Below are 14,345 nucleotides of genomic sequence, written 5' to 3'. Positions count from 1 at the left end.
TTCACACTCAAGCAGGAAACCACACAGGCTGCTAACTTTCGCTGTTTTTATCGCTTTGTGTTTTTTTTTTCTTCAGGCTGCATGGCGTCTCTACTCAACAGATGCCAAACACTCCTATCTAACAGCTACTTGGTACTTCTACGACAGCATGTTGCCTTCTTTCAGGTAGGCGCTCCTACCAGGCTGAGCACTGAGTGGATTCAGCCATCAGAAATCTGCGGGCACCTTTGGCCGTGTTTGGTTGGAGTGTAAAGGCAGACAGAGATTTGAGAGTTGCATCAGAACATTTCTCAAAAAGCAAATCCTGAAACATGTAGAGAAGTTTGTGGTTTGGTTTCTGCTCATGCGTTCATATCGCTGCACACATCATGTCTGCTACCTGCAACCCTCTCTCAGTTAAACTGAGGATTGTAGTGACAGAAATGATTTTGATTTGCTCTCCATTTATTATTTAAGATTTCTGCCACCTCGTTTATTTTTTCAGATTTTTCTTCTACGCAGTGGTTTCTTACGTTTTGCATTTATGTATTAATTTGACTAATTTTTATTTTCTTAAAAGGAGGGGAACCTGAGAAACATGAAGAGACACATGCATCTGTTTACATTTAAATTAAGTCAGACTTGCACTGCCCGATTCTTACTCTTCACACATGTACAGTACCGTGCAAAGTCTTGAACTACTCCTCATTTCTTTATGTTTTGTTACCTGGCAATTATCAGAGGAATGCTTTGTTTGTTTATTTATTCATTTTCTTAAGCCACTTAACATTGTCCTACGAATCATTCAAGCAAAAAAAAGAAATAAAGCGCTGAACCAGTTCTGCTTCTGTGTCTAACAGACGACAAAGAACCAAGGTTGAATTGTATCAGTTTAAAGAAACTGAACATGTGGACAAATGGCAGCTCTAATACAACTATCTGTAGCAGATAGTTGTATTAGATCTACCACTGTCTGATCTGATCTGTGATCAAAAAGTGTCAAAACTGATGGAATTATGAACACAAAAAAGCCCACTGATTTAGTACCATATGGAAATCATCTGATTTGTAACGGCTTCATTTTTCAGGATTGCAGTGATCACAAACACATTGCCTATTGAGTGAAAGCAAGCCTGCATAAAAAACACACAAAGAAACACTATCAGTCATGGATTGGCCTCCCCAGAGCCCAGACATCAACATTATTGATCATGCTGGCAAAGAACCGAACAAAAGGTAGCCAACAGAAGAGCTTTGAATGTCCTTCAAGGAGTCTGAAGAAATATTACTGAAGACTAGGGCTGCCACGATTAGTCGACTAGTCACGATTACGTCGACTATCAAAATCGTCGACGACTAATTTAATAGTCGACGCGTCGTTGCAGGAATCAGTAGTAGGATTTAAGAGTGTAATAATGGACTGAAACAGAAGATGGCAGCACTGCATGTCCAAGGATGCCAGCTGCCGTTAAACCCCGAAGAAGAAGAAACTGTGTCCCAGAATTCATAGCGCGGCCCATCGCGGCCCTGCTTAGTTTCCAACAATGGCGGCAGCTGGTTAGTTTTAATATTATTCTTATTATTCTTTCTGGGTCACAAAATAAACGTTTAACATATTTTCAGGCGAGAATGTAGCTGTGTAAACCTCAAATATCTGCTCAGTTTATCAAGACACCACATATTTTCAAAAGCGCTCCGACGTTTTCTGAGACGTCTGTTACCCACTAGCTCGATAGCTAGCCGGGGGCTAGGCTAACTAGAGCCGTGAGAACACCGGACTCCCGGCAGATCGTTTTCAAACCCACCGCCGTCTTTCACTACTCAGGTTAAACATGATATATAAGTCACTTAGATAACTTCAAAATGTTGTTTGGCTTTTTTCAGTGTTTTATTTGTTCCTGAGTAAATCGGTTTGGATGAGATTAAAGTTATAGTTTTTACACAGCTGAATAAACGTCAAGCAGACAGCTGATCATCAGAAGTGTGAGATGCTGGAGAATTTACTCCGGTGTCCTGTTATATTTTAGATAGCAAGGAGTTTATTAAACTCCACCGAAACACTCTGCAAATGTCATTAAAATTTAATAAACTATCATCTTGTCTTTATTTTTAGTTAGCACATACCTTAAACACTTAAAGCTGAAAGCTAATGATAGTTATATAAGAGCAGATGCTGCTGGTGCAATAAGCTGTATGCTGTATGTTCAATGGATGATGATCTGATTAGTCGACTAATCGCAAAAGTAATCGCTGACTAGTCGACTATCAAAATAATCGTTTGTGGCAGCCCTACTGAAGACTGCTTAAAGACTCGATAAGAATGCTCGCCTTTTTCCTAGTATTTTGTGTTTCCATGTATGTTTGCACGTGTTTTTAATATCTCTGTGCACCTATTTCCCATTTTCAAATATAAACAAATCAGCTTTGGCTCAAGACATTTGCACAGTACTCTACATCTTAGATCTTTCATGTATCCCTCTTGTTTTGAGCGTTTGGACCATCGATTTGGCCTTTTTGTTAGTTTTTCCTCCATTTGTTGCCTTTTTGTTCATTTGTTCATGTGTTTTTTGTTTATTTGTGCACGTGGGTGTCAGAGAACTGACGCTACTGTTCAGTCACCTCCAGAGACAGCGTAACACCAAGAAGGTTCTCCACAACTCCTACCACACGCTGCTGTCTGGGCTGCGGCCCTACAGCTCCCCCTACCTGTCGGGGGACAGGTACGCAACAGCCTCACAGTACATCCAGGCAGGGTGACAAAAGTCTGCCTATAGTCCTGCTGTAGGCAATAAGACACAGAACAATACACTCAGCAGGTGTACACATGCAAAAGACACGCTGCTTCCAGAGCTTTCTGCATGTACGCCTTTTATCTAACAGTTCTTCACTAATGTGATCTGAGACCACTGTGTTGCAGGCCCTCCTGCTTCTCTGCATCTTTGTCTGCTTTAGCGCATACTCCTGCCATTTCCACCACCTCTTGCTGTTCACTCACCAGTTTCCTCTTCCTGTCTTCATCTTTCTTCCCCTATTATTTCCATCGTATCTTTTCCATGCCATCCATCCTCCATCTGTTCTCAGGAAGGCAGAAGTTCCATGCAGGTTTGTTCTCCAAGTCATGAGATGTGCTTGTTGAGTAAAGGGCATTCATAGCTGGGATAGATTCATTAGCATAAACTCAAACCAAAGTAACACAGGGCTGTTTATCTAATTTGTAAACAGTGGAGTTATGCATGAGAGCGAAGCACATTAAGGTTTTTGAATATTAAGTTTTGTTGGTAGGATTGTCTCGTTATTGAGGAGCTGCTGTCCCACCGTGATGTTTAATGGACTGTCTTGATGAATATACTCAGGTGAAGCATTACCTTCTACCCTGGCATGACCCTTTCCCACCAACTGATCCCACCTAACTGCTAACTGAGCGTGTCTCAGTAATCCAAACTTGCCTCTCAGAAATATATTTTCCAGTTGAAGGTAAGGGAAGAGGCTGTTTAGACTATTGAGATGTTACACCTCACCCCTCCTCTCTCCGTTTCTTGCTTCTGCTGCGTTTTATCCTCACGGGTAACAACACGTACTCAGGTTGTGTCCCAGAACTTCTCCGCCATCCTCCCCCACTTCTTCCACTCCTCTCTTCCCCTCACTTCCTCTCTCCCTCTGCCTTGTGTGTCTCCCCAGTCAACTCCTCTCTAAAAAGCGGGGTCTCTTCCGGATACACGCTGGCCGCAAGCAGAGGTATCCACGGCAACAAGCCTGTGCACGGGGCACGCTAAATTGTCACAGATCAATACCTAGCATCCTCCTTTAACGGCACATCCTCCTTACCTTGCCTGAAACACCCAAATGATTGTGGGCCAGTGCAGTGATTTAAATGTTTTGTTCATGGAAAAAAAAAATTCTGATGTGAAATTTTTTTAACAGTAACCACTTAAATTAAAGTAGCACGACTTAGCTGATGCTACAGCATTTCATTTTGTTTTAAGCAATCAACAAGCTGCCATGTGAAACTTCAAACAGTCACTACGTTCTGGTCCACAAATGCTTGCGTGAATCCTTTATTATAAAAACATGCTCTCCTATGTTTTAATATGAGGAAATTTCTCCAAGTTCTTCTTTATTGTAATTGCTGGAGAATGTAGAGCTGAATGTTTTTGTTTTGGCAAAGAAGCGACGAAACCATGTGTTAAAATCACTGCAGAAGTCGTGGGTGATTTACGACTCTGACAAGTTAAACACATGGATTTTGAGGATTTTGAGGACATTGAGTATTCCCTCAAAAATCAGTGACTTTTTACTCTTTGAAAAGTCTGATAAATGTCATGCTCTAGTCTTGCTTCCTGCTTTCATTTCAGTTAGTCAGTTCAGTTTTTAGTCTCTTCTTGGAGAAACTGCTTAAACGATTAAGCATGCTTTCCACTTTCCTGTTCATATTAGTCATATTAGTTTGCAAACAATGTATTCTTTAGTGCTCAAATACTTTAGATTGCATGCAGTATTCCTGCATGGCTGTGGAAAGATTCAGTAAAGTTCGTGGTCCTCAGTGGATCCAAATGATTTTACGTCCTTTCCCAGCAGCATGCAAACTCCTTTCACTCTACCTCCCCCATTTCTTCTACTCTAACCAAAGCATTTCTCATTGCTTGAATGAAATGCGGCTTCCAACAACACTCCCAAGCTGTTTATATTTTCATTTAAATGGCCGGCTACCTTGTAACACATGCAAAACAAAGAGTATATCATCGTAAAAAACAAATTCTTGAGCGAATGACTTGGCCAAAATTGCTCCGTGGTGCATGATGTTTGTGTTGCCTTATGGATCCGTGACAGGAACATGTGAGTGGCCATAGTGTTGGGTTGGACTACAAGTGCATGCTATAACAGCAGCGTTAGGAGTCAATCATCCGTAGAGAATGGCTGCTAAATAGCTTTTCTACTGTAAAGAGATGACCTCACGTATGGGGCTGACTTGTGGTGAGTGGTATAGAGTACTTAATGAGACACCTTTTATATGGCTGCACTTTGAAGCTAATATTTTGATGCTTATACACCGTTGAACGGATTAAGAGAGCTTTTCTGATGGTAGGTGGAGCATTTTTCCGCCGTCCCAGCACTAGTGCAAGTCTTGAATCAGGTTTCGGGTTTTGATTTTGCTGATTCAGGTGCTGTGATAGGCACATTAAATGAACAAATCCTCAGGGCAGAATGAGTTTCTAGCAATTCAGAGTGCTGCATTTGGACACTGCCTCCGTGATAAGTCAGCTAGTCTGTCTTTCGTTGGGACAAAATATAAATGTCTGTCCGTCTCCTTGCTTCGTCTGTTTGTATATGTGATGACTGTTTAGAAAGACAGGCCACATTTTTGGTGTTCTTCCACAATTACTAACAGACTCCTTTCCAACAAGCTCAGGCTGCCCTTCTCTCGCTTCCCTAAGCTCGCAGGATAACACGGTGTAGTGACCTGTAAAGTCAAAGGCATGGACATTGCGATCAGTGACAAAACTGCAGTTTTCCAAAATGAATACCAGTGCCTGCATATGTTTAACTCTTTCTACTTTGCTGTCAGCGGTAAAATAGGCTTTCGGGATCGGATCAGGATGAACAATTCCCGTTCATCCCAAACTATTCGGAACAAGGCTTCGCCGTTGTCCCCTAGCTCTGGTGTCCGCCGCTCTCCCAGCCAGGAGAACGTCCCCGAGGCCACGAGCCCGGGAAAGGTCCAAAAGAGCTGGAGCTTCAATGACCGCACACGCTTCCGCACCTCCCTGCGCCTCAAACCGCGTCCTCCTGTTGATGGTGAGCAGCCCACACACACTTTCTATTCTCTTTGCATTTAAATGTGTCTGAGTAACTCACCGCTGCTCTGCACTAATAGAGGGACTCGGGGAGGACAGCGTGGAAGACAAACCATACTGTGACGTAACAATGGAGGAGGTGATCCCAGCAGTGAAGACGCTTATACGAGCTGTCAGGTGAGTCCTGCCATCAGCTGTACTTCCTGAAATTGAGGTTTTTTTCTTTTTGTGTGAGTGTGAAATAAACATTTGGAGGTCCTTCCTTAATTTTTTAAATTGTATTTCTGTACTTGACATCAAAGACTTAAACACTAGTTTATCTGTATTTTGTCGCAGAAGCTTTAACTGTGGAGTTTTATTGGATAACATATCTTCTATTACAAGTATTTCTTTTATGCTTCAATCATCTCCTCTCTTAGTGACCACGCTGAAGTATAAAACTTGTATTTGCTGATCCATTGTTGTATTTTTGATCTTTTGTAATTTGTGACTTAATTAGAAACATCTCAAATGATACTGAAATAATAATTTCAATACTGAAACCATACTTAATATAGTCTTTTATTGAGCTTTATGGTTGATTCCTTTGTCTCCATTGCACTACAGCCAAGTTTTAGTGATGACACTTTTAGCAGGTTGATATTAGACATCAAAATATTCTCTATTTAATAAAAGAAAATAATATAAAGTCAACTACAGTCATTTGACAAAGAAACTATCTTTCAGCTCTGTCTAGGAGTCAGGATATAATAAAAAAAATCTTTACACTGTCTTGTTACTTATTTGCATGGCTATATGGCTATAATGCACAAAAACCACCTGCAGCATATCAGCACCAACACCTCATACAAACTGTCAAGCATGGTGGTGGAGGGGTGATGACTTGGGCTTGTTTTGCAGCCATAGGACATGAACACCTTGCATTAAGTTGACCATGAACTCCTCTGTACACCAAAGCATTCTAGAGTCAAATGTGAAGACATTTGTCCAACAGCTGAAGCTGGGCCCAAATTGGGTCATCCAACAAGACAATGATCCCCAAACACAAATATACAACAGAAGGGCTGAAAAAGAAAAGAATCAAGATGTCGCATTGGTCGAGTCAAAGCTCAGACCTCAACCTGATTGAAAAGCTGTGGAGGAACCTTAACAGAGTTTTGCTTAAATGAAGGACCCAAACATTAATGAACTGAAGCAACGCTGTAAAGAAGAACAGGTCAGAAATGCTCCACAGTGATGTGAGAGAGTGATAAAACAATTACTTCAACTTATTGTTGGCAAAGGTAACTCTACAAGCTACTGAATCATGGATTTGTTTAGTTTTACAAATACTGCTTCTGTATTTGGCTTAGCCTTTGTTGAGTAAGTAGTGACACGATGTAATATGTTGCTGTTCTTGCATGGTTGTAGCGCTCCAAGCATAAAGCGACTTTTTTATATTTTCATATGTAAAACCTTTGAACTGACCAAGGTTGTACTTTCTTTTCTACATGAGTGTAGTTTCTCTATTAAATCATAATTTTCAGCTACAAGCCAGAGCTGCTGTCCGTCCTGTTATTGACTGGATAAGATCACTCACCCGCCAGTGGTGGTTCCTATTGTACACAGCCTTCATTAATAGGTGAACATGCCTCTCCTCCATTTAAGAGCTGGCGTGCGCAGATTCAGCTGACTGAGTAAAAATGTCCTCTTAGGAGAGGTAACTGGGCCCTCCTGCAGGCTGGGTTAGTTCCCTCCATGTGACCTTGTGTCTCAGCAGGCCCAACTCATTCATGTGTGAGGTGGCATGACTGGAAAAATGTATTAGAGAGTATACAAGCATCCAGATGATGCTGTGTCATTTCAACAATGACACCAAAAATTAGAAGTTGCTTACACCTGAGCTGAGATTGATGTTAATTCCTATCACGCCGAAAAGTGGAGAGACATGTGGACATAGGTCCAGTGTCCTCCCACCTCATGTACACAGTCACATTCATTCTCACATAATAGTAAGAGATTGTAGCAGAGGAATACTACAATTGCTAGCAAACATCTGGTGTTACGGTCTAGTTTGTCTCCCGGGGTGCAGGTTGGGGTGACGATGAGAGCACATTAAAATGACTCATGTCAGCACTGTACCCTCAGAGCATTTCTCTTGATAGCGTGACAGCGTCTGTGTGGTTCCATATATACTTTAAAAAATAGCGGTTATATGCATAAAATGAAAATCTATATATCATGACATCAGGGATTGTGAAATTCAGCTGTCATTCAACAGTAACTTGTTTTAGACAGATTTCTGGCCTGTAAGTTCATAATATCCCTTTCCCTGATGCAATCACACAAAGGCAGTTGGTAAATCAACTCAAGGTACCAGAGACCAGCTACAACACAAGTGGTGTTGACAACATGTGACTAATTGTAAACATTTCTATTGTCAGCTGAGGCTGTAAACCGTGAGCTGAAAAAGCCAAAGAGGTTATAGAGGTAACACGGGCTAAAAGCAACACTCTTGGTGTAGCCACTCAGTGTGTCTGAGGAGATGTACAGCATATAGTAATCTATTTAAAACTAAGGTACGAATGTGTACGCTAAGTGAAAAAGCCTGCAGTGTAAAAGCACTGAATAAATAAAGTCCATTTAAAGCCAAGAAGGAAAAAATGCAGACTGTGTCAGTCAGTAAACTTAGTGTGTGCAAAACTAAGTACATAAATTTTGTACTACAAGTTCAAGCCTTTATGCTTCAGGATTATTTTACTACATGGCATCTTATAGGACAGTAAAGCTGCTAAACTCTCTCTCATCTCTTGCTTAGTGGGTAAGTTACCATATGTGCTCACCTCTCTCTTTAGATTGAAGGTTGTCAGTTCAAGTGCAGTATGGGACAGCTCTCAAAACCTCTTCTTTTGGTTTATATTGTGTATTATACATCAGCACCCTTTTTTAGAAATGTTTTCCCTCTTCTTATATCTCACATAGAACACTGTAGATATTTTCCTGTGAAGAAAATCATTCCATACTGCAGAGGGAACGCTTTACTACAACGAGTTAACTCTGAACACTGAGGGTGACTACACTTTAAATACAAAAAGTTTTATGGCATAAACAGTTACGACCTTTCGGAGCATTTCCATTAGGTACAGAGTAGCTGCTATCTCATGTACAGTACACCTCCTATGTGTTTATAAGCCATCATCTTTACCTCTAACTTTCTAGCTGCATCAGAGGCGAGCTAGAGAAACATGACCTGCTCTGGAGCAGGTAAGGTGTGTGCAAGTTACCATGGTGACTTCATAGCTTGGAGAAACAACAATCAATTGAATATTTTCTAAGGTTGAAAGAGTATTATGATCGAACAGTAGAGACACAGACACTTAACAAGGGAACAGCTTATGCTGTCAGTCCGATCTGAACCCGAAAAGCTTGATTGTGTTGGAATATTTATTACACTTATGGTCACATAACATGGTTTTGATTACCTGGACAAAGGCCACAGACCAAAATGCATTGATGAAGTTGTTCTTCATACCACACTTGTTGCTTTCCTTCGTGCATGTTGGCAAAAGATGTTGTCAGCTGGTGTGAGTGTAAATATTGACTCTTAATATGATAATATGATAATATGCTTAAATTAAACTAGTGAAATAAACTGGAAAAATGGAAGATTATATTACAGCTTTGATTCTTTATTGTATTTATCTGAGGCCTGCCCGCATTTATTATTTCACTAATAAAAACACCAGTCTTGGATTTGTCTCATGGTGTTTTTTAGGTGTCTGTATCTGTGGATACAGCTTGTTAATTTATCACTGGTATCAGATTGGTATCAGTATCATATCAGAAATGGAAAAAGCTGCATCCGTTATAAAGACAGGCAGTTATGAAATGCAGCACATTTGTCTTCTTACCCAACAAGGTCAACAGGACATCTCTGCCCCGTCTCTCAGGTTTTCTAAGTTTGACGCTGTTTAAACCGATCAGACTTTACTCTTGTCCACTTACTAATGAGCTGTCTGAACACAGTGCTTGTTAACACATAGAGTGATGCTTTCTCTTCATTGGGTGCACAGCAGATGGATGTTTACCATTGCAGAGATGATGTATAATGGTTTGATAGTGTAATGCCACTGATAGGCCATTATATGATCTCTCCTCGGGTTTTCACTTGACTCAGCAGATAGCTCTGACCTCAGCTGCTCAGTGCTGCAGACAATAGAAGTGAGGAGCTTCCTATATATAGTGCAGGTGTGTAAACAGCAGGTGCATCACTGTGTTAACACACACACATGCATGCAGCTTCTCAGAAAGGTATTTGATTGGTGTAAGTGAAAACACCACATTTTGCAGCAGGTCTTAGTGCTGATCTTTCACTTTCGGTGAATGTTATTAATCAGTGCCCGGCTGACTGAATAAATGCGTAAATGCCCGTTCTGTTTGCGTATGTGCGAAGGGATTGGTAGTGGGAGAAAGGAGGAGGGTGTGGGGAAATTAGGTCTGGTGTTTTTCTGTATTTCCTTTATTGTAAGTCTCCTCCAAACAAATCCAATAATCTAAAGTACTATGCAAATGTCTTGAGCCGCTGCTGATGTGTTTATATTTATGCTAGAAAAATGGGATACAGGTGCAGACAGTTATTGAAATGTGCAAAAACACATGAAAATACAGTATATGAGGCAAAAACTGAGTTTGTACAAATCTAATGAGCATTAAAGTGAATTTTTGTTATGGCCTTTATTCTTTAACGCAGCCTGAACTCTCTTAGGAAAGCTTTCCTGTAATTTGTAACTTTCTTTGTAGTTGGAATGATTCATAGGTCTGCATTAAGTGGCTTAACAAACAAACAAACAAAACAAATATTCCTCTGAAAATGATCAGGTACAAGGATTGAACTGAAAATGAGTCAAATAGCAGCCAGTGTCAAACAAATAACTCGTCACAAAGAACTTCAGGAAGCCTGGAGAACTATTGCTCAAGCCCACTTTGAAATCTGACTCCTGGGAAGCAAAATATAAAGAAATGATGGCTCAGACGAAGTGACAAAAATAGCTTGGACACGGCCACTATTTATAGTGTTTAATCTTGAATCATCAGATTTTGTGTTCTTTCAGCTGAATATTTTTTAAAGTTATCAGATTTACACATCAAATTTTCCATAAGCATACTTAGCCACGTACTGTAGCTTATAGGGTTTATTCAGTAATCTAGTGAAGGATCAGACCTGCAGGGGCTCACCCTACTTGGCCCACGTAGAATTTGTGTCAGCACAACAGTCGTTTTTAATTCCCAGATAAATCCTTGCCATTTGACACTATCAGAGATCCACCTTTGCTGACTTGCAAAAATATTTGCATTGGCTAAGCAAGCATTTTAGGGCACAATTGACACTTCTATTTGTTCAGTCATTACTGTGTTTTTACGTCTCAGCTTCCGAGAAGTCGGGGGGTGGTGATGGTATCTTTCAGTGAGCAGTGCCAGCTGTAGTGTAGAACTGCGACTGACAGGAAGTTAACTGGAGAGAGAGGGGAGCCCTACTCTTATCCGACTGTGTATTATGAAAACCATATCAGTGGCCAGGAAGGAGAGTCAGCATTTTGAAGAAATCCTTGGAGGATCCAAATCTAAGCCCACCACCCCCTCCCATCCTGTCTCAACCTTTTCTTTTACCCGCACCTGAGGCCCACCCTGGCAAAAAATCTGCACCTACCTGCAAAATAAGAAAAGATCGCCTGCAAAAATACCCCCAAACGCAGAAGTCATCAAGAAATAGAGTACTGCGAGAGGAGGAGGAGGAGGAGTGTGCTGACGGCTGCGTCGGCACCAGCTGCAGACCTCCACTCCTCCTCCTCGCGCTCCTCTTCTCCTTCGCTTGCACCTTCTCCCTTTCTTTGCAGGACGGTCACTATACAACACGCGGTCACTGGAAATGCAAGAGCTGCAGACCTCAACAAAGGTTACAGTGGTTATTACAGAAAATGACCCCTCGCGCAAGTTGAGATTTCACTGCTCGTGCATCGCCCACATGCGCACTTGTGTTGGTGTGTACATCAGCGAGCAGCAGCTACATTCATGTATGCATTTGTGCTATTACATTATTGTGTTTGTGCACACAGTTACCTATGCATGTGTGTTTTTTATTTCCCAAAACAGCTGAGCATTTCTGATTTCCGGCTTATTACAGCGACTCAGTCGTATGGGGTTGGAGAGATAGGATTGTCTCATAAAAAAAAAATCCCATCTTCCGTCCTTCTGCTTCCTTGCCTTTCCTTCCCTCATTCTCCCAAAACTCTCTTGACATGACGTGAAGGACAATCTATCACAGGGTGTGGAGAAAGCTTGGATGTGTAGCTGTGTCCAGCATGTCTAAGCTGACTAAGTGATAAGAAGGAAATTGAATGACCCATCCAACACAGAAAGCCTGGCGCGCACTCGCACCCATCCTCAAACTTTCCTCTGCTCTCTTCCCGTTATCTCTTGCACTCGCTCTGCTCCTTCCAGCGAAACGTCCGACCAGAACAGCTCTGGCGGCGCATGTTGTCATCGATGTGTTTGCTGCGTACAGTAGTGCTGGCTCGACAATCCTCGGTGTGTGACTCCCCCCACGCCGGGATGTGGATGGTGATGATGCATCCACTGGGAGCCGGAGCAGCTGTGGTCCACCAGTGGCTCCAGTGTGGCTGTCACACTGACAAAAGAGGAAGGGGGAGTGGGGGCTAGAGGCACGTGTGCGTGTGTTACCCGTTTCTGTCCGAAGAAAAGCTGAAACGGCAAATACTGATAAGGAAATGTCTCTGGGAGATGCTCTCATCGTCACAATATATCCACATGGTTTAGCAGGTTTGTGACTGTTACCATTATGCAGCTGTTTGTGAACGATAAGGTCACGCTGACTTTAATTAATCTTGTTATTGTCAAGGTGGGCTGCCTCATGTGATAGCCTCCCACCCCTGCATTCTTCCAAAAGTTCACTCAACCCCCGCTTGTGTGAGCGTGCGCTTTGAAGCCATCTAAAGGTGAACGGAGGAGCATTAACAGTGAGTTCTGTGTGTGTTGTCTGTGTGTAGGATCTTGAAGTTCCTTGTGGCCAAGAGGAAGTTTAAGGAGACACTACGCCCGTACGATGTGAAGGATGTCATAGAGCAGTATTCTGCTGGACACTTGGACATGCTGGGCCGCATCAAGAGCCTGCAGACCAGGTAGCTCTTTTAATTGTGTGTTTCATAGGAAGATATTTTTGTGAATCTGCTCTGAAGCACTCTTTAAAGCTCAACAAACAACATGTTATCTCTTGTTTATTTAACAAAAAAAAAGAAGAAAAATCAGTAGAAGAAGTGACTTGTGGCTCTATGAGGACAGTCTAGAAACTCACTGGCTTTTTGTGTCATGTTTTATCCTTTTAGGGTAATAATCAGTGTTTAGTCAGTCAGGTTCGGATTATGGAAAACATTTTATTTTGAGTGCAGATGAACTTAGGCCAAAAAAGCTAATAAAAAGAAAAAGTTGCATTACTCCTTTACTCTCTGCAAAGATGGTTTAACTGCATGAAGCCAAAGATACTCTGAACACAAAAACCCAAAATATGACTCTGATCCGGACCAAAATGGTTTGGTATCAGATCACAAAGATGTCCTGTTTGTGAACGTCAGAGGCAGCATTTCACAGAATCTGTTGCCTGATAGGCTATTTGGTTTTCGCCAAACATGTACTGCCATGAACTTTAACATTTAACATGCTAACTGACGCCTAGAGTCTGAGTCATAGCTCTGGTTTTTTTTTTGCATATGCTGGGATGTCCTTTCCTGGGGAGATTTCTTGTCTTGAATGTTTTCTACCTCTGAATAATCTTCCTCACTGTTGAAACATGGACCTCAGATTGTTTGGATGGCCTTGTAACCATTCCCCGATTGATGAGCAGCAACGACTGCTCGTTTGTGCAGCTGAACTGAGCTTGTTAAATTAAAGCACCTGAACTCAGTTGTGAAACTATTCACTTTCTCCATTGCCCTCCCATCAATCATGCTGAGCCAAAAAAAGTCTTGTAGTTTTTGGGTATTTACTCTTTATTATGGTTTATTTTTGTGAAAAAGGGTGGACCAGATAATTGGACGAGGAGCTGTTCAGCCAGATAAGAAGACACGTCCTGAAAAGGGAGAGAAGACACAGCCAGAACTGGACTCACTGGATGAGCTAAGCATGATGGGCCGTGTAGTCAAGGTGGAGAAACAGGTAATTCAATTCAATTCAATTCAATTTTATTTATATAGTGCCAAATCACAACAAAAGTCGCCTCAAGGCGCTTCATAGATACAGAGAAAAACCCAACAATCATATGACCCCCTATGAGCAAGCACTTTGGCGACAGTGGGAAGGAAAAACTCCCTTTTAACAGGAAGAAACCTCTGGCAGAACCAGGCTCAGGGAGGAGCGGCCATCTGCTGCGACCGGTTGGGGTGAGAGAAGGAAGACAGGATAAAGACATGCTGTGGAAGAGAGACAGAGGTTAATAACAGATATGATTCAATGCAGAGAGGTCTATTAATACATAGTGAGTGAGAAAGGTGACTGGAAAGGAAAAACTCAATGCATCATGGGAAT

The 14,345-nt window shown here is 41.7% G+C and overlaps 1 protein-coding gene across 1 annotated transcript in view; it reads left to right on the top strand.

Annotated features, from left to right (window-relative positions):
• kcnq4 (potassium voltage-gated channel subfamily Q member 4) overlaps positions 1–14,345 on the top strand; it is a 51,666-nt gene that overhangs the window by 33,376 nt on the left and 3,945 nt on the right. The window contains exons 8-13 of the mRNA XM_026156176.2: positions 77–165; positions 2,574–2,699; positions 5,543–5,772; positions 5,852–5,948; positions 12,815–12,946; positions 13,838–13,976. Coding sequence (XP_026011961.1) covers positions 77–165; positions 2,574–2,699; positions 5,543–5,772; positions 5,852–5,948; positions 12,815–12,946; positions 13,838–13,976 — 813 coding nt within the window. The remainder of the gene's footprint in view (positions 1–76; positions 166–2,573; positions 2,700–5,542; positions 5,773–5,851; positions 5,949–12,814; positions 12,947–13,837; positions 13,977–14,345) is intronic.

The sequence above is a fragment of the Astatotilapia calliptera genome, chromosome 22 (assembly GCF_964374335.1).
Source record: "Astatotilapia calliptera chromosome 22, fAstCal68.1, whole genome shotgun sequence".
Lineage (NCBI taxonomy): Eukaryota > Metazoa > Chordata > Actinopteri > Cichliformes > Cichlidae > Astatotilapia > Astatotilapia calliptera.
The sequence above is the reverse complement of the archived record's forward strand: the minus strand, read 5'-3'. Positions and strand labels throughout refer to the sequence as shown.